The 21,537-nt window shown below is 40.0% G+C and overlaps 1 protein-coding gene across 2 annotated transcripts in view; it reads right to left on the bottom strand.

The window, feature by feature from the left end:
- LOC136440938 (ankyrin-repeat and fibronectin type III domain-containing 1-like) overlaps window positions 1-21,537 on the bottom strand; it is a 159,160-nt gene that overhangs the window by 126,254 nt on the left and 11,369 nt on the right. Inside the window, exon 1 of one of the 2 annotated variants that reach the window (XM_066437135.1) lies at window positions 2,262-3,353. The exons of the other annotated variant lie outside the window; for it this stretch is intronic. Within the exon in view, the coding sequence (XP_066293232.1) occupies window positions 2,262-2,419 (158 nt within the window). The 5' untranslated portion in view covers window positions 2,420-3,353. Of the gene's footprint in view, window positions 1-2,261; window positions 3,354-21,537 lie in introns of those variants that run through there. 2 annotated transcript variants of the gene reach the window in all.

The following is a 21,537-nucleotide window of genomic DNA, read 5'->3' as shown; positions in this document are numbered from 1 at the left end:
ATGTCCTCATCCTGCTATAAATGCAGGAGCAGGTCATATTAGGGTGTCTGGGCAGGTATGAGGACATTTGTCAAAAGGAAATCTGGTACCCCGATGATTTGAATTCTCCCTCCACACAAATGTACCATGGCCAGTTTTTCAATTGTGCAAACCTCAGTATATTTCAGGTTCCATACATCCTCCACAAAGACCACCCGTCCATTGTTTTCATTTTAGCCTAACTTAGGTGCTTATTATCCCCAAAACGATGAATAGAAATTAAAGGCAAAATGGAAACTGGAGAGTAACATTTAAGCGAAATTGCCCAAATCATGACCAAGATTCCTTCCAATAACAAAATAATGAGGCCTGTAAAATCAATGCTGTGTTTTTATGGAATCCACATTTAGTGGATAGGGCCACACCAATTTAATTTCTTGGTTAACAGATTTTTTAAATAAATTCTAGCAAAAGGACATCATTAAAACAGAAGGCTGGGGTGAAAACTTGCACCTGACCCTGTTCACTGTGGAAAACAACGCCGCATGCCAACAATAACGTTAGCCACCGGCCTCTGGTCCATATACAGCATGAATCTTGATTAAAGTGTCACTTTGACGGATGGTATTTCAGGTCAAGTCGAAGATCAGGCCAGGCGTTTGGTTTAAATGTCTTATTCTGGATGGGGGTTGTGCAATGCCTCATTCGTTCTAATGGTATGACCATGGCATGCTTTGATACCTTGGTGCGATGGATGGATTAGTCACTTCAATTGAGCTGGAAATTGAAACGGGGTATCTTATTTCAAACTGTTTACTAGAAATTTCAGGTCATTTGGTTTCAAAACCAGGGCATAGGAGCTAGAAAATAGACAAAAATACCAAAATAAATAGTTTTGAAGTAGTGTACATGTATGCCAAAATTTCGGGTCATTTGATTTTAATACAAAGACAGGCCTAGAAGCCCAAAATATACTATTTGTGGTCAAAAACTGGCCAAAAATCCCAAATTTAACCATTTTGAAGGAATGTATCCCATAAATGTGAATAAAGTCCATGCACATTATATCCAAGGCATTCCCAGTAGCAAATATCAGGTCATTTGGTTGTAATACCAGGGCATAGTGCTGCATCAGTAGACACTTTGTTGGCACAGACTCTGAGAAGCCATAATCCCCTCAGATCAGGCTATCTCTTCTTTCAGGACATTTTCTCCTTGGATAGGCAAAGCATTGAACTTGAAACTTGACTCCATATCGCTATCAACAGACTTTAGATTGGTACATGTTATCAAAGAACCGACCCCTCAATGTGCCTCTATCTTTGTAATTCAGCTGAGTACAGTGTAAAAACATGAGCCGTAGTGAAGCCACAATGCACTTACCTGTCTACTACTAGCTGCTTGAAAAAGCATCATACTTCACATTAATTAAGGATGACAGCTTTACCTATACCTTTCCTTTGCAATGTTCTAATCGTGTTTTAATGTTACTTGGCAAATGGGTATGATTTACTTCAATCTGAGTTTTTTCTGAGTCAGTGAGAGGGAAATTTGAAAAAGCGGTTTGTTCACTGGAGCTTTTGAATGTCTGGCAATTAGCTCAGTCATTCATCCAAAAATGTTCTTGCCAAAGAGGTATGATTAAGTTTTTGCACTACTGATAGTTGACCGACCATTTGAATCTCAACAAAAAGAACCTTAATCTTCTACTACCTACCTACCTAGTCCCTTGACCTCGGGGTCGTTGGGGGGACAAGGTAGCAATGAAGATGGACATCTGTCTCCAGACTCATCAAAAAACCATAATCTTCTAGAAGCATAATGATTATGCAGATATAAGATCTATATCATCTATCCAGGGTTTTTTCTAAAGAGGGCAACAAGGCAACTGCACCCCCATGCCCAGACCATGTTACCCTGGGGAACAGATCCTCTGACAAGCATTAAATTCTGATGCTTCAAGTCACAAGTGGCTCGCAGTATTCGCTGCGCCGTGTGACTGCGAAGCTGGTGTGTTACGCTGAATGGCGGTTATATCGGCTATATATATATACAGATACAGAATCTGATACAGTATTCAACTGTGACCTGTCTGACAATAATTTTCCCCGCACAAGAATGCCTCATTTTGACTTAAAATTCCCTAAACTCCAGAACCTGGACAGGGAAAACCCATGCCATCACCTGGTGGCTCAACCTCTTTACAATGCCCCCATACAATTTTGTTTTCTAGAAAAAGCCCTGATTATCACTGATGCATGAGTACAAGATATAGGAGATACCTTCGTCTGTGGAAGGAAAAGTGGGTGGTCTTGCTCCTGCGAATCTTCTTCTCCTTCGAGACGCTGCCTCTACGCATGAAGAAGAGGCTCCATCTCCGCTGCTTTCCGTCCGTCAAGGGTTTCAGCATCATGCTGAACATACTAGACATGGAGGCCATGGTGAAACGGTCCTGCCTTCGATGCTTGTAACAGAGAAACCTGCTAAAGAGTCTTCAGATTGGCACAAGACAGTAACGTCCTCCTTGTGATGGTTTCTTACATCTTTCTCTGCGAATTCTAGACCACAGCATTACACAGCAAGAACGTTTAAGCTAATGTTGACTGAACAAGGTTTCAGATCAGTGAATTCGAGAAGGAATTTCAAAGTCATCAAGGACAGTCCATGCCTTGAAACAAAACTCCTTCCTTGATTGAAAATTCGAGGGGGCTTTCGTTCCACTGCAGATGGAAATGCCAGGTTGAGAAGAAGGCTTCAAAGAGCACCACGAGTCAGTGAGAAGGAAATTTGAAATGGGTCGACAGCTCGACTACATTATTTGTCAGGAGACGCTGGGGTTCGCTCCCTGGAGCTTTTGGATGTCTGGCAATTAGCTTGGTCCTTCATCCAGAAATTTTCCTCCCGGCAGCCTCCTTAACCTGCTGTCTTCATTCTTCAAGTGTCAGTCTTCATTGGGACATGTCTCAGACTCAACATCGGGTATGAAAGACTTGAAACTTCAGAGGTTTGGGGCTGTAAGAGTCTGCTTTCCGAGAAGGAACAGCAAAAGATTCAAAAGCTCATGAACTAGTCACCAAGGAAATGCCGTTGGCATTTTAACAATCCAGCAGCAAAATGCAGCCTGTTGTCAACTAATCTGCAGTTGATAGACCACCTATGTGCACACAAGCCGACAGCCTTTTCCTCTCTCTGCCCCCTATGGAATACTGAATCTCTCCAGTGTACCGTAGGCTTGCCACGGTGCGTGGAGGAACCACATCCCACTCAGAAGACAGTCAGCTCGGAGTAACACCAATTCCTTTCGAGAGCCATCTTAACTCGGTGGTGAAATTGTTCATGGCACCACAGCTCGGCTCTTCACAGCACCACCCGACACTTGCAAAGGCTGGCCGCCTGTACTGGCAATCCCATGCACCAGTTACATCTACATACATCCGGCTGCTGAATTTTGAATTGGCGGCGTTCCCCTGACGATACCACTCGCTGGTATCGGCACCTAGAGGGAGGCATCCTAATTACTGAATCAGGATAAGGTTAGCTGGAATACTGCTTCACAGCCAGAATACAATCATCATTTTTCAACTGCCAGATTAACAATCTAATTATGACGATGGTTGGGACTTGTTAGCTGTCATAATTTTTGTTGAGGACGGAACAATCCATGATTGAGGCGGGGAGAATGGGAGAACTGTTCTAGTGAATTTATGACGCATTCGAGGCTGAATAAATTTGGGGCTGACAGCAAAACGTGAGGCTTTGAACAAAAGTGGGCTATCCATCAATAAAGGATGCTTGCAATTATGCCCTGCTGCAATGTTCAGTTGACATATCAAATGAAATTATATGAATGGCATACTAGTGGTGATATAGTGAATAGAGATGGAAAGAGGTTTTGACAATAGACATCTTTTCATAGAGGAAGCAAAAATAACACAGATAATGTCTATCGAATTCTGAAGTACATTTTATCTTCTGGAAGTTGATGAAGCAAAAAAGTAAGAAATGCATTTAGAATATGGTAAAGTGGGATGAAATTAGGTTTTGACCAAAGGTATTGTTTGTTTGTTTTCTATGGAGGAAGCAACATTTACCGATGGTACTGCATCATTCTGTTGGTCAAGCAAGAAGTAGATCAGAATTATGGTGAAGAGGGATGAAATTATGTTTTGAGTTTTGACCATTATTTTGTCGTTTTTTATCCATTGAGGAAGCAAACTGGTTTATCAGAAGCTACTAAACAATCGTCATGTCACGTTTGTAGCCGTTACAGTAACTGTTAATTAAAAAAGAAGTAAGTCAGAAAATAGTACAGAGGAATAGCAAAATGTTTGGCTAAAAAATATCGATTTTTTTTCTATTGATACAGTCAAAAGATAGTCTGATGCACATATATGTATATGTGTATTGAGAACAATTATGTAGACTACGTTCCAATCAAAATAGGGCACATTTTGCATTGGATCCATCAACCAATTACTAAGTGGTATTTAAATGGGCACCCTGGTAGGATGAGTAGGTGCTTTTGTGTGGCCGTCACGAGAGTATGATGAACTATCTAATGAACGACCGCCCCGCCTACTATGGTATTGCTTGAAATCAATTACTCCAGACAGCATGTAAAGTGGTTTTCAGGGTCGATAATTATCTCTGGGGCCCACCATTCAGCTTTGAGGGGTGAGGGTGGGGTGAGCTATATACATTGTGCAATTTGTATTATATTCAAGGGACTGAACTAAGACTTACACTTAGGCTTAAAAACATGATGGGATTCCAAATAATGAGGGAGATGGAACTAACAGCACAAAAACTAAAATTCCTAGAGGAATGTTCTTTGCTGGCCAATACATCTGTTATAGTCCCTGCAGGAGGATCTGCTGTCTAAGGATTATCACTTCATAAGGACAGTGCAGAGGACTCTTCTCTGAAAATGTGGATTATTTCATTGGTTGAAAAAGTAATGAAAAAGGGAAGGAAGACAACAATTAAACTTTAGAATTTTGAAAATGTCAACTTTTCACATTTTTGGGTGGACCTCTGTATTGTTAACTTTATTAATTATCTAAATTATCAATCAAAATTACATATTTTTACTGTTCCTTATTTTCCCCTTTCTAATTTAGCTCAAAGAAGCCATACTAGTCCACCACAATTATAAAGATTGTCAGGTACATCACTAAACTATATTCCCATAATATGATGCTAATTTGCCCCCAATTTGTTCAACAGCCCTGAGGGCACTCCTTGACAGCTATAATCATTCATACAAAACATTTCCAAATTGTACCAGACTGTTATACATTTCCAATCAATCACACATGTGAAGGCTATATAACAAGATGGCACTTAACATTCAAAGTTTGTTCCAGACCATAAATTGTTACACTCGCACTCACTCACTTAATCATCTTCTGAATGTTACAGAGAATAAATTATTGCAGAGAATGAATTGTTGCAGAGAATGAATAATACAAGGCTTAGCAATTTATTACCCGAGTTACAAGGTTTCCAAGAACTGAAATTGGAAATTTATCCTTTAATAACAAGAATTGAGACATTTATCTTACTGTCTTTGACAAGGCATTATTTTGAGAGGTTTTGCAATGAGGCCTTGATTTTATGGGGGACATTTGCATATCATCGATTCTCACCAGTCCGTTAAAAAACAAGATCATGGTTAAGGCTAAAAGAAAATCAGTAAATTACATGTACATGTATGCCTCCTCGGAACTACTGGCTAACAGTTGGGACCATGCAGTAAATACCAAACTTCTAAAAGAACAAGGATGATATTAGGTTATTGTTGTTAATAACCATGTTTTGCAGGTTCAATTGAATTCTTTAATTCTATTCAATTTTTTATTCAAATACCAACCTTGAAGACATACAAACGTTAGCCTGGATGGCATTGATATAAATCATTTTTACAGCCTTCATATAAATTTGAACAAGCATCTTTTTATTTTTCATTCATTGCATTTGTTTTGGGAATTCGAGGATGTTATCTATAAAATCAAGTCAGTGATAAATGCATTATTTGACAGTATTAATGTACTATGTTGTAAATGTCTTCCTGAACAGAGACCCAACATGTTCTATAATCAAATTGGGGCCATTGTAAGGGAGATACTTGAAACTATTTGGCAGAGGAGTCAATGGATACTACATGTACGTCAACTTTCATGATTCCACCAGGTACACCAAGGCCATTACATTACAAAAACTGTTACGTTATCGAGGCCTTCTCAAGAATGTCTTGAACACCTGGATATCTGAAGTGTGTATACCTCAGAGATAACTGATGGCTTACTTAAGGATAGGAAGGAAGGATAGCATTATATTGCCTTGTTTTTGAAGATGAGAATAGAATTAAACAAGTTGAACGATATTCCTGATTCTAACCACCCTTTACAAAGATGTTAGACTAAGTGCAATTGTTTTTTTTTTTTTTTTGGGGGGGGGGGGTATTACAGCATGTTTCTTTGCTGTTTCTATTTTACAGGGCGGGTTTGCTAGCCCTTTATATTAACGTGCTGGAGGCACATCCTCAACCATGGCACTCCCAGGATTTTATGTCCCTTCCGAAGGACGGTGCAGCACCAAATTTATGTGAGATGTCCTGACCCCGGGACTTGAACCAGGGTTTCCAACTTACAAACTATTTGAAAACAGTCAGGTTGCCACCAGTTGAGCCACAGGTACATCCTTCACTTATCATTATTTCTACTAAAAGTATTTTACAAATCACTAGATGATCCGTCTACATCTGTCGGAAACCCTGATATTTTAGATGACTTGGGGTTGTTCAGAAGACCTCCTGTTACATAAAACCATTTTAGGTTTCCCAAGGGGACTTATATTCAACATTTCAAGTACACACAGGAAGTGTCAATCAAGATCACGAAAGCACCTCCAGAGATTTTGTTCCGAGAAAGTAATTTTGTTTTCATCTTTTATACATGGAATCCTATATACCCAAAGTGACATCTAAGTCTCAGACGGAATCTTGTGTGCAAAAGGAAAATGAGTTTCTACGAAAGATGTGCTCAAGACTATTCCATATGGAACATGATTCACAGAAAAAGATGAATCTTATATATCAGGGCTCAAAATAGTGGGTGCATGTGCACCTGTGTGCACCCAAAATTGGAGCTGTGCACCTAATTTTTGACTGTGGGTGCACTGGTGCACCTAGATATTTTGTAGGCTATAGGGTAAATGCACTATTGTACTATATAAGTATACAGAATATTCTTGAAATGTAAGTATCAGAAATAGCAATATAACCTTTTGTTGTATTCTATTTAATGTATCACTTGTTTGAAATTTTAAGGTCAGCTATAGAATAACAGATTGAAGTTCTTAAGAGCGTTAAACTTAAAATTTGTAATAATGTTTTGCTGACATTCAACTTTATTCTATGTGGTGCACCCCAAATTCTTTCCGTGCACCTAATTTTTTGGGTTGGGTGCACCATTGCACCTATTTCCAGAAATGAATTTTGAGCCCTGTATATCCATAACTTTAATGTCTTATGTAACTGGAAAATGAATTATATAACTTGATCATGAATATTCCCCATGGAATGCCAGCCATGATTGATAAGAAAAGAAGAGACCAAGACAAATTCAATGTCATGTTTCATACAGATAACTACAAAATGCAATACATTCGGAGCGTAAGAATTCTACACAATACGTTCAAAATCATGCCAATTTCCTATGATGAAGAATGAAATCAAAGTACTTCAATGCATGAATAGAAACCAGGTATAAAATTTAAATTGCAACTGCAATTCATCATAAGATCTAGAAAACAACCGTACGATGATAAATGAACTTGTACAGACAGTGTATGCTGTTCATTCAATACAGCAATCTTACATGCATCGAAACGATTACACTTAGGCCACGCCATTTTAATTTTTTGGTTAACAGAAGCTTTGAAAAAATGCTAGATTGGAAAATGAACAGGAAAACAGAATCTCAGAGGAAAGTTTGTACTTTGGTGCACACAATTTCAGGGAGTGAACAGGGTCAGGTGCAAGTTTTCACCCCAGCCTTTTGTTTTTTATTATAATTTTCTTTTGGTGCTAAAATCAAAAAAATAAATCTGCTAACCAAAAAATTAGCCCTTACCCTTCAGAGGCTTCTGCAACTTTGGGATTTCTGTAGTTGTTTGCACCACTGACACTAACTTCTTTTAGGGCAAGGTTGACCTTGTTGGACTATTATGCAAGTGACAAAATAACAAGTAAAGTAATTTCGAGTTGTAACTTTCTTGTCTGGCAAGCCAACAAAATAATGGGGAATCTGGGATTGTACAGAAACCTTTTAGAGCTAGGGATATATCAAAACACTTCACCCTTCTAGAAAAATGCTGCATAATATTATGATCTCTGGCTTTTACAAGATTGTAAAACAAGCATCTTCAGAAACAGCTGATTGAATACAAGAGGCATTCCTCTAATTTCTAGATAACTATATCAAAAGCAATTATATCTAAGAGCAATTAAGTGATAAAAAGCAAAATAATATTCAGCACTCATTCAAGTGTTACAGAGCAGAAGCTATAAACACCCTCCAGATTAATTTTGGACTTTCTATTGCACTTTGGACTAATGCTTGTAGCCTTTGACAGCTTATACTTACAGAGATGATATTTTGTGAACAACTTCCTTTCCACTTAATGGATCATAATGACTCCCAGCGGGGGTCGTCACGCGTCGTTGAAAATCGAAAAATCTTCAGATTTTTCCCGAAAATCTTCAGATTTTATGGACAATCTTCAGATTGTTTGAGATAACCTTCAGATTGTTTGAAAGAATCTTCAGATTGTTTTGAGATTGGTTTCAAAGAACCTTCAGATTGTTTCAAAGAACCTTCAGATTATTTTAAACAATCTTCAGATCTTTTAATGTGATCTTCAATTTTATGTTTCAACTTCCTTTAATATTGATTAGTATGATATGAAAATTAATAAGAATGGTTTTATTGTGTGAGTTTTGTACTTTTGATGGGGAAAATGGAGCTAACCAATCCTGATAAGCTCCTTTCACTTGCAACTCATGGCTTTTTAGTCAAACAGTTCTTAGTGGACTTAAACAGAGCGACTTGTCTTTAATCAAATAGCGCGGGCACTACAGCGAACATTACTTAGAATCGTATCACAGGCTACAGGGCTATTTTCTTCATTTTGTTTGTGGGACTTCCACATTTCGTGAAGGAGTGGAATGAACACAAGGATGGAATGAACTGCCCACTGGCAATGAAGTGTGGGGTGTTACGCCTAGAACTGACAGAGTTCGAAACTACTGATCTGCCCCAATGTTGTGCCCTTGGAAAAGGCACTTTACACGACTTCACTCACTTCACTTTGGTGTAGATGAGTACCTAGTTTTGGTTAGGGACATGAGCTCCTAAAACTAAATGTTATCCAGTTGCTTGAGTAACTATTTTTGGCATATCTTTGGCAGGTGGAAGGAGTTGGCAGAAGTTAGGTGACATCATGCTAACTTCTGCCAGTGGACAGTACATTGTATATGGTGGCAGGTGGCAGAAGTTGACAGAAGTAACATGATGTTGTAGCTTTTGATAGTAGCCAGGGTAGAATAAAAGAGGCAAAAGTTAGCTGTCGTCATGGTAACTTCTGCCAGTGGCAATGGTAGGGTGGTTGAAGTTGTCTAAAATAATATACAATGTAATCAAACTTCTAGTACGGTAGGGCTGTATAAAGTTGAACGCAGGGCTCTAGCCAGCGCCAGTTTTGCCGTAAATTTACGGAACTTTGCTGCGTGTTACGGAAAAAATTCAAGACCAATCCGTAAACCTTGACGGAAAAAAATCGGGAGAAAAGATATAGACAGGGCTTGAACTTTTGCAAAGATCTCCAGAAAAGAAGCGGAAGTTTGAAGCGAGGTCGATTCAGGCCATTTCTATCTTCCGCCGGCGGCAGGTGACAACCTCAAGGTGGCTTTATAGGTAGGTGACAAACGGAGGCGCGGAGGCTGCCAGTGGTTCGTGGGCCGAGAGAAAATCAGCATCGTGTTCCCCCCTCCCCACTACTAATGCCCACTACAATTCTGGCCGGTCACATCGGGCTGACGTTTTTTCGGCTGTTTTCCCCGGTTCACCGCTAGTTATAGCCACACAAAAATACTCCGGTAGTTACCAGGCTTTCCATATTTTTTTGGTAAACCTTGTTATAATTTTACGCCGAGTTACACGCACTCTTCCCACGAAAACTGTTGTTGATAGTTTTAGACCTCAGAATCAGATATCATCTACCAATAACAGCGTTCGTTCACGCCGCGTCACGGAAAATCGACCAATGACATACAAGTCTCGCGGTTCACGAGAGGCGCGAATCCGGAGGTTTTATCAGAAATTGATATTTGGTGCGAAGATGGGGCTTGAATCGACGAATTTTGATCAAATCAAGTGGAAGTTACCGGAGAAATCGACCATGGAAAACACAGAAGGAAGATATTGAACGTCTTTAGGGCATTCTGTCCAAAGTAGGGTGTCTCATTTCCTACTATATTTAGTACAGGCCGCAAACAGGACCGGTACGACGCGTCGACTGGCGTTGAAAATGTTTTATTTCTGCCGACTTGAATTCACGTGTATATTTGTCAAATAAATAAGAAAGTTTTGTGGTGCTAAATTTCATTTATTTGCCGATTGTATACAACGAAGGCCCAATTAATTTTTCACCCAAACTTGCCCCTCAAAATGCTGGAGATAGCGTTTCAGAGGGTCTAGATTTAAAAATTTCCCGGGGGGGAATACCCCCGGACCCCCCTAGAATTGTCGCGCCTACGGCCCGACGCCTCGCGCCTTCGGCGCTCGATATGTTAGGTTTGTACAAAATGTTAGGGCTTACAGGATAAAATTTCAGGCTGGCTAGAGCCCTGGTTGAACGTGAAGCCTTAAAATCCCTAGGCCTGGTCTGAATTAAAATGAACTTGACTGTGTAATGTTACAATACAACATTGCTCTGTTACTCTGTTTGTTACAGTTTTAGAGGATGACTGGAAAAATGCATTAACTTCAAAAGGAAATAAAAGATTGTGCCGGGTGCAATATTGTAATATATATACTTCTCGGCAAGGATGTCTCATAGCTATTTTAAAGTTAGCTGTAGCGAAAAACAGCTTTAAACACAGGGACATAAACTCTAACAAAGTATGGGTAAGCATTGATAATGAAAATGAATGATCAGGCATTCTAAAAAGTTCTTTAGTTCTAAATCTTGAGTCACATAAATGTTAGCCAGTGCACAGCACTGCATGTATGTTGTGTCTAGCAAAACTTGATAGAGATGATTTGTTAATAGCTGTTTAATTGAAAGGGAGGGGAACCTATTTACCTATCCCACTCCTATGATTGTAGGGCTATGACATTCATTAAGGCCTGGCTCCCCAGGGGCCGCGGTTGATTGAACAAAACAAACATAGTCCAAAAAGGGAAAGCTAACATTTTCAGTGTTTTGGCCACACCAGTTACTTGATTTGTGGACATTGAGAGGTGAAAAAAATATAGCAGACAGACATCATCAGAAGCAGAGGACAGGCAGAAAAAACTGCTAGTAGTACATAAAACTGAGTGCTCTGAACTCAGACTGAAGGCCTAAACATGGTCCTCAAGATTTTTTATTTTAATCTGAGTGCTGAGAACCAACAAATTTATTGCTGTGTAATCTTCTCAGGGATCATCATCATCATTTTCGCTGATAGATGTTGAGAAATCCCATTTCCAGTTGTCTGGTCCATCCATATTCTTTTCTAGCACACTGATTGGTCCCTTCTGTCAGAGCTCCATATGCCATCTCAGCAGGGATCACCCATCCCAGAAAGAGTGGTTAGCATTAAGACTTGTTTATTTACCGTACCTTAGACGAGGCTGTAGTACCTGCTTTTTGGCATATAGAAAGTGTTATCATGACGATTTTACAAAGATCTGAAGAAAAAACTATATCTTTGTCTATGTATGACATTTAATCAACTCAATGTTTTTGGTCATTTCTTGGATGTGTGGTCCCTAATAAGATGTGGTCCCTACTGAGATACCATGTGACAAGGACAAGGCTTCCCTGTGGAGCTTTGAAGGGACCAATCAGCATGCTAGGCCAGAATCTGGACAGATACATTTATTCCAGACGCTTGACTCTCTCTCATTTCTTTCATGGTTGTAGAAGGGCCAACTTGAGATAACTTTATTAGCCTGGGTGCCATCCTATTTCTACCGGGGCTCCTAGTCCTACATTTGCTACCCTATATTTGTTAGGGTAGCAAATTTAGGAGCCCCGGTAGAAATAGGATGGCACCCAGGCTATAACTTTATACCATTGTGCACTCAATTTTATGGAGTGCCAACTTTCAAGAAAGTTCTGTGCATCATTTCCTTTCGGTACCACTACAACTACAATAAAACCTAACTTTCTATAATTTCCTGTCAAATAATAACTGTTGCAGAGATGACTTATAGCACATAATTAAGAACAGTTCACTGTCCCCTATAGCCAGAGCAAGGCCAGAGAATAGGTTTTTATGTTTCAGTAAGCTGACAGCCGGCCTCCCTGGGGAGAAGACAAACCATTTGCCTCCAGGACTATACCAACTTTATGAAAGGGGGAAGCTAGGAACAATACATTTGTACATTGTTATAGTGGAAAGGAGAAACACCTTCAAAACCTTCCCAGATTTTACCAGTATGGCTTTCCTGTCTGACAAAAAAGTCACGAAAGCCCATTATGTAGAGACAAAATTTCTGCTTCCTTTGTACTGTGTGAGGAAAGACGTGTTACCCCCAGCTTACTTCTGGGTACACAGATGGTAGTTTGGGTACTACAGTCCTGTCCATATTTGCTCTAACCAGCTTGGTTGGTGTCAGCTGATCTTCAAGCAGATGTAGGGTCTGACATATTGCTTTCCACATGGCACGCATGTATGCGTCTCTCTAATGGTCCTTTATATATAATAGCGTCACCTGTACCCTTACTAGTAGAGATTTAGTGTTAGCCAACAAGGGGGCCAACAAATGAATGATTTTAAACCCCCTTGGAGCAACTATGGGAGCCATACAATAGATGGTGTACTGTACTACACCAGGTGTAGTATGCTAGTACAGTGTATCATATCAGCATTCCGGGGACTGCATTGGATTTGGAGGGGTACATAAAGCCTGCACCCTTGTTGTAGTAAAGGAGCTTTTGGGCATCAAACTTTGCATGTAAAAGAACCCAACACGCTTATTCAGAGGAGCAGGGGTGACCCTGGAACCAAAACGTGCTTGGCCAAAAACATTTGAGCCGTCACGTAAACAAAGCCACATTACACTATTAATAAATAGCTAATGATAAAGCGTAATGAATTTTCCTCAGACCGCTTTGCAGACTGAGGTACATGTAAGCTAATTGGGATGACACAGGTCTATGCAATTCTAACACCTTTTCCAGGATTTCTTAGCCTCTACCAGGCTCCATCCGATCGCTGGGAAAATAGTAGAAATCGGCCAAATACTGAATAGAGTGAATATTATGCCAGGGGTAGGCCGCTATACAAGGTATTGAGCTTCACTGTATATAGCGGACTACCTTGTATAACGGACTACCACTGGCATACTATTCACTCTATTTGGCCGATTTCTACTACTTTCCCAGCAATTGGACGGAGCCTGGTAGAGGCTAAGGAATTTCTCTTCTTCTTTTAGCTGTTAGATTTCAGTTTAAGATTAAGACCTGTGTTGTTCACCTTTGGCCTACCAGTATATCAGGTCCCCAGTTGTAAACAGGGCACCTGCTGTGATCAAGTAATCAGTATTTCCTGAAATGTTTGCCATATCCAACCAAGGACTCATGTCCTTGGTCAAAAAAAAGATTCTATAGCATCAGGGCAGTCTATATCATATACAGACACTTAGACCGGTGGATCTAAAGAAGAATTGTAGATATATTGGTCGAATATGAATATAATACCATTTCAAAGGATTTATCAACAGTTGTGTCAACTAGCTAGTAAAACCAATTCTCTGCCCAACTTCTCAGACTGGCAAATTTGGTTATTCTTCCGTACTGGACAATTTTCAAGTCTATGAACTGGTGGCTGATTGATCCCAGATGTACTGTTGTCAGCACTGCCCAGGCACTGCCTGTGGTCTTTGACTCTTCTCTCTGCCAGACTCTGGAATCCAGAGCATATGTACCGGCCCGCGCTCCAAGTAACCCGGGCCTACCCTTCCGCTCCCCCGAAGATCTACCCCGCCCCACTATCCGCTAGCCAAAGAAGATCCGCAGCCGGAACCATTATACGAGAGCGGATCTTGTTTGGCTAGCGGGAAGTGGGGCGGGGTACATTGTCGGGCCAGCGGGAGGGTAGGTCCCAGGGAAGCTCCGGGCGCGGGCCGGTGTAGGTCCGGGGAAGCTCGGTATAATTGCTCCAGATACCAGGGTACTTATTATCATGATCAGATCTCCTCTTTGGGAGTCCAGTCTCAAGAGACCATCTGTGCACCTCTTGAATGAAGTGGTGGATCTGGGTTTTTAATCATAAACAGCCCATCAAGAGGCCCTGCCGAAACTCGATCTACAAAGCTCAGCCTGAATGCCAGACCGTGGGGATAGATATTTTGGAGATTGGGGGTCTGGCATCCAAGCTATATGGAAAGCTTTGAAAGCTGTGTAAGAAGAGTCATTCATTCATTCATTCCCCCATAAAGTCTCTAAATAAACAGGGTGTGAATGCACATCCTTCTGCCCCTTTATTTTCACTTCTATCTCTTGCTAAATGTTCAAGAGCACATCACCGGCGGTAGGTTGTTTCCTAATTTTAAAACTTCTTCTTGCCACCAACACCATGATCACCAAATTGTCTGGTGGATTTGTATTACTGATACTGTTTGACCTTAAACATTTGGAACTCTCTACCGGAGAGTGTACAGTCTTCCGCAAAACCAGTTCAAATCTGAACTAGATCGACATTGGAAGGAGCATGGCGGAAGCAAATAGACCAGTCCTTCCTCAAGACGGTATAAAGGTATCATGCTTGAAAAATAAAAACTTTCTCAATGACAATGACAATGACAATGACAATGAACTTTATTGCATATTCATGCCCAGCATGGGCTAAATGCATTAGGTAACATAAAGTAAAAGAAATGGAACATTGTTATATATTCCATCTAAATCTACAGAGTCTCTTCTCTCTTCTTGAAACATTTGTATACAAATTCACATAGTTTTCCAATTATATCGTCGTTTTTAATACAAATTTACCTTTTAAGCATCACTGCTCATCTCAATTAATTTTTTTGTACATCACAGTAGTTGGTACAGGTCTGTCATGATCCTGAAAAGCCAAGGCAAATAATTAAAGAGCTGAAAGATCCTGAAAAGCACAGGCAGAGTTCTCTGAATAATGGCCCTGCCCCAGCCCTAGATTCCACCATTGAAGGATCCTTGGCACAAGCTGGTGCCTGGTGGTAAGGAAACTCTTGGCCTGGGAATGTGTGTTCAGAGACTTCAGACCCATGGGAGGAAGTCCTGTAACTAATTAGTCATCCAAGCTGATCATATCTTCCTACCACTGGGGAAGAGCCCCTTCTTTTCATGTACAGTATATTCCTTGGTACATGTACTTATAGAATTAGTTTTTTACTCATCATGATCATTGGCACTATTAACTCACAATTGTATAAAAACATTGCAAATAATTTGCTGGATGTCTGTTTGGATGGCAGCTCTACTCTCTCTTTACTGTCTTGTGTCAATAGTGATTTCAGCAGGGGTTCCTCCCAGATGGGAAGACCAGACAAGACTAGGATCTGAGATAGCTACTCTCCAAGAATACATGTGTAGGTTTGGCTCCGGCTGTTTTTTATATGTATTTCAACACCTGGCGCTTTTGTCACGTTTTCTATTTTGACTGGGAGACATCAGGAAAACGGATGAAATAGAAAGTTCGCCCAAAACTCTCCAAAACACATTAAACACCAGCCGGAGCTGGACCTCTGCTTGGAGAGTATGAGATAGCCACCTTTGCCGGCTTTCTGCATGGGTGGTGCTGGCATGAAATTTGGAGGGGGGGGGGGGGGAGCACTGATTCATTATTTTTAACACACTGGGGCCAGATTCTATCTGCTGCCCACACTCTCCTGGAAATAAATGCCAGTAACATCTAGAAAGTTTGCAAAGGAGGCCATGCCTGAGACAACACAACTCAGGTAGTCACCATAACTTTTTACAGAGTAGGAGATTAGGTGCTGAAGACAAACAGCAAGCACTGAAGGTTGCATAGTAGGGGGTTGTGGGCACCCTTCCCAGAAAAGTGTGAAATCTAGACAGTTTTCCTTGCATTTTGATGGGGCAAATTTAGTGAAGTTAGCTGCTATGCTAAATGTTCTTAAAAACCAAAGGTATAACATTCTTTTTTTTTTCAATTCGTGAAGTCTCACATGATCTCACATGGTTCTTCCCAAGAAAAATCACTGTACGATGGTTAACTAAAGACCGTATAGGGGCCGAAATCACAGCACAGGGGTCCTCAGAGGTTACCCCTGCGCTACATTTTATAGTTTCCTAGTGAACTAATCAGTGCCCGTGGACTTGATTCTTTCACGTACAAAGTATCATCACGACTTAAGTGTATGCAAGTCTATGCATTGTGTACAATGTTTATTGTACATTCAAAGATTTCCTTTTAATAGGATGACATCTGTACTGATGATCTGTTCTAAATTTTCCAGTATGGACAACAAAGAGGTCACTTATACTATCTCTCTTACAGATCTTGTAGTCAGCAGCAAATAATCATTTCAAGCTGTGCCTGCAGTGCTACTACAGTTAGCAAGTCCAGTAGTAATGGAGTGGGCGGAGTAGTGGGAAATGACTTCTCCCCCCAATCAATTAAAAAGCTATTAACAAGTCATCACCTCTCTAAATAGATGATATCAACAGCTACTGTCCTTTTCAACACAAAATAATGGCCACTGCAAAACATGAGAAACCAACAAATGAGTAAGAAATTTTACTTTCAATCAAAGACAACTTTAAGAGATGTTTTCTAGGTCTTGTCTAGGCCTATTAATCCATCTATGCTGACACATGGAGAGCCATAGAATGCTGAAAGTAGGGAAAGCGTAATAGAGTTTTGGTAAACAACACACAAATCCTGTGTATAGTGTCGGAAGGAGCTACACCTAGGTGTATTCTACCTACTTTATCATGTTTGTGCCAGTAATGAATGTTGAAGGTGGTAGTAATTTGTCTGCATCTGTTTTCTGTGTAGTTGGATACTGAGGTGACAGCTAAGTTCAACTCATAGATGTTTTATATCATTTTGAATCTACACGTGTATGCTTGCCTTATATGTGATACCCTGGCAAACATAAATCTCAAGAAGATATAGGGTCCAGCTTCAGGGGTGCCAAAGAATGCATACGAATTTTACGGAATACATACAAATTTTACGGAATACATACGATCCATTACTCAGAAACATACGATCCGTACGGAATACATACGATCCATTACACGGAATACATACGATCAGTACGGTAAACATACGATCCATTATTTCCTACAAACATACGATCCTTACGGAAAAGTAAGAGTATGTATTCCGTAAAATTCATATGTATTCTTTGGCACCCCTGAGCTTGTTTAACACAACTTGGTCCAGCAAGTCTTTCTACTGGTGAGAGAACTCTCTTTATCTGCTTGGAGATGACTTGATGTAACACTGCTTTGTATTGTGATCAGACACACAATGTTTAACAAGAACACATCTTCAGAAGTTGCATTCTTGCAACATAATGATTTATCAACTGCATGCAAGCTTTACAAAAACTAAAATGTCATGGATAAAACACATCTTTGAAGACCTGAAACCCAGGTTGATCAAATGATTGCAATGACAATGAACAAGCCAAATATCTACCACAAAGTAGCAATACACATAGCAGCTGAATTTTGAACCCATGACTGTTCTATGAAATCACAAATTTTCTGCTGTCATTTACAAGTTAGTACCTGTAACACAACCAGTGATGGAAATTTATATGTATAACTACATTGCACATCACATTGGAAGCCGATGCTGTCTCGGAAGCGGTAAAATTCCATGACTTGACATTGGTAATTTATTATAATAATGAGGAGTTATTATCATTTGTACGGTTGTCAACAATACAGATGTAGAACTGACAGTTGATGCAGGTGGATTTTTATTTTCATCTTGTGGCATAGACGTCCACTGGTAGTGTCAAACCCAAGGCATTATGACAAATCCAAATGCAGTATTCAACATTATATCACCAAAACAATAGTAAGCGTACGTTTGTTATCCATGCATGGCTTGAGGGGCGAACGAGGATAAATATTGCAGTCAGGTTCGATATGAGGCTACGAGCAAAATCTCCCCGCATGGATTTCCCCGCCAACTACGTTGAACAACTACATAATGTTCGCTGTAGTGTTCGCGCTATTTAAAGACAAGTCGCTCTGTTTAAGTCCACTAAGAACTGTTTGACTAAAAAGCCATGAGTTGCAAGTGAAAGGAGCTTATCAGGATTGGTTAGCTCCATTTTCCCCATCAAAAGTACAAAACTCACACAATAAAACCATTCTTATTAATTTTCATATCATACTAATCAATATTAAAGGAAGTTGAAACATAAAATTGAAGATCACATTAAAAGATCTGAAGATTGTTTAAAACAATCTGAAGGTTCTTTGAAACAATCTGAAGGTTCTATGAAACAATCTGAAGGTTCTTTGAAACCAATCTCAAAACAATCTGAAGATTCTTTCAAACAATCTGAAGGTTATCTCAAACAATCTGAAGATTGTCTATAAAATCTGAAGATTTTCGGGAAAAATCTGAAGATTTTTCGATTTTCAACGACGCGTGACGACCCCCGCTGGGAGTCATTATGATCCATTAAGTGGAAAGAAAGTTGTTCACAAAATATCAACTCTGTAAGTATAAGCTGTCAAAGGCTACAAGCATTAGTCCAAAGTGCAATAGAAAGTCCAAAATTAATCTGGAGGGTGTTTATAGTGCTCAAGAATCAAAACAATTCAGCTCCCTCTCTTAAGGGAGTGCGGCACCTAATTGAAAATGCAGTGTGTGCGCAAGGTGTCACCCGGGGTTGACGAATGTGTGCGGTTGTCGTGACCAACTGTTGTGAAGGAGGCAATAATGGGGAGACTGGCAGGATGAGATAAGTGAGGGGGGCCACAGGTCCTGGTGTTTCCAGCTGAGACCTGTTGCTGCTCGTCTCATTTGCTTGGCGTAAAGTCTGGTGGCAAACGTCCAACAGCGGGATTATCATGCTGGCGAGGCCATTTTTAGGAAGGAAAACAACTCCATGTACCTCCAAAGTAAAGGTAGCTTGAAAGGGTATAGTAAATGCATTTAAGTTTCACGCCAAGTGGAAATTAGAGTGTTCGCGGTGGCTTTAAGTTTGCGGCAGCGCTATAGTCACATACTGCTACAGTATTGGACAAAAATGTTTGCGGTGGTTTTAAGTTCGCGGTGACACGGTCGCCGCAAAAACCGTGAACATAAAGCCGCCACATTTCTGTATTTACAGTATTTGATTTTGAAACTCTATTTGGGAGAACTGGATACTCAACTGTTGACTGCAGATTCCTCTGTGGTAGATTATTGTAATAGTAGGTGGGACAGGTCAAAATTTCAACCTCAATATTTTCCTTTGAAATTTTGTAGGTAAATAGAGCCTGTTACAGGGATCACAAAACAGTTTAAATTTTGTTTATATCATGTTCCCTTCAAGGGTTACAAATTTTTGAAATATTATTTTTGGGGTCTTTTTGTAGAAAAATTATGTATCAACAATATGATGTAGACTTAAGCCCTGGGTCATCACGGTATACTTAAATTGTTGTTTATAGATCATAAATGACCTAACAATCAATTTACCCCATCAATATTTTTCGAAAATATAAATATCAGATTTGTTTATTAGACATAAAAATTGCTAATTGAGTATATCAGCAACACTGGGAAATTTTTGCACTGTTGTCTCCCTTCACTTTCGATTAAGTTTTATTGCTCCCTTTATTACCAAATTATCTAAATTATAATGAAACCAGATAGGTTTTGAATAAGAACAACACAAGGATATTCATTTCATATCCTTTGCACTATTTTGCATTATTTTGAAAATTATGGGTTTAAAGATCAACTGCCATAAAAATACCATTTTGGAGCTGTATGATAAAATCAACTAATTTGAAGGTCTATGTACTTACAGCTTTCTACATATAGATGAATAAAAGACATAGGTTCACACCTTCTTGATTTAATTGTGGTTTGTGTCATATTCAGAAACTGCAACTCAAAGTGTATAGTTTGCAATTCTATTTACACTGTACACGCACTTTACACAATGCACAGCTAAGGGACAAAAAGTAAAACAATAGAAAAAAATTCTATTTGCACTGTGCGCGCACTCCATACAATGTACAGCAAAGGGACTCTCTCTCAAGTACTGCCAACGCTGCATCCTTCTGGCTTTCTATCCTTGATCTGCTCTCTTTCTTTCTCAATATCCCTGTCTTTCTTGGAGAGTCTTTCGTGGTTTTCTTCAAATGATGACTTAACTCTGTCCTTGATTTCCTTGTTTCCTCTTCCCTTTCAAGAGCATCCTTAATCTTGTTTTGTAGGCAGAGTAGGTTCTTGTGATCTTCCGGCCTGTCTCCTTTTGTTTTCTCAAGCTCTGCTACTAAAGATCCAATGTCTTGATCCTGCTGGCTATAATCTAAGATAGCCTCCTGCAAGTTGGCACAAAGGTCCTGTATTTCTGTACTGAGCTGCACAACATGTTCCTAAAGGGCTTGTTTTACAGAATGCAAAAGTTCTTTCTTCTGCCAGCTTGGCTCTGAGCAAGCTCTTCTCTGGGATCCTCTGATTCTTTCTTTCGCAGCATTTTCTTCTGAGCTTTTTTAGAGGGACATGTCCCTTGTGTATGAAAAACTTATTCTTTCCCAGCTGTGCTCTTCAGTCATGTAGGACTTCCAGAGACCACCTGAGTGCTTCTGGCTTCACTTCCCCTTGCCCTAAGTTGTGAAACCATCTTGCCACATTTTCCCATGTGCTGCCTGTTGAGGCTCTGAACGCTCGCAGCTCGAGTGCAATTCTACTAGTAAGTACAGGGGTTGTGGGGAGACTTGTGAGGCCCTCTAGAACACTGCTGTTAATGCCCTGTTTGCTGCAGGCCTGTCCGACATAGTCCTTGTTCTTCACTTGAAAGCAGGAGAATCATATCCCAGACAGTTTCATTTTTTTCTGCTTTTTTTAAATATGACAGCATCTGACGCTAGAGTTGTTTACTTGTCAGCTGCTAACTGTCTTTCAATCCTGCGTCGATACAAATTAAGACAGCAGAGCTGGCAGCTTTCTTGTCAATGGGAATTGTGAGTTTTAAATACAGTTGACTACATCCCTCACAAGACGGACAGTTAAACTTGAAAACTCCAGGCCGTCTGTAATAAGTGGAGGCAACAAGGATCTGTCAGATTATCACTCATCAAACTCAA

This window comes from Branchiostoma lanceolatum, chromosome 8 (assembly GCF_035083965.1).
Source record: "Branchiostoma lanceolatum isolate klBraLanc5 chromosome 8, klBraLanc5.hap2, whole genome shotgun sequence".
Classification (NCBI taxonomy): Eukaryota; Metazoa; Chordata; class Leptocardii; order Amphioxiformes; family Branchiostomatidae; genus Branchiostoma; species Branchiostoma lanceolatum.
Note: the sequence above shows the minus strand (reverse complement) of the source record. Positions and strands in the feature narration are given on the sequence as shown.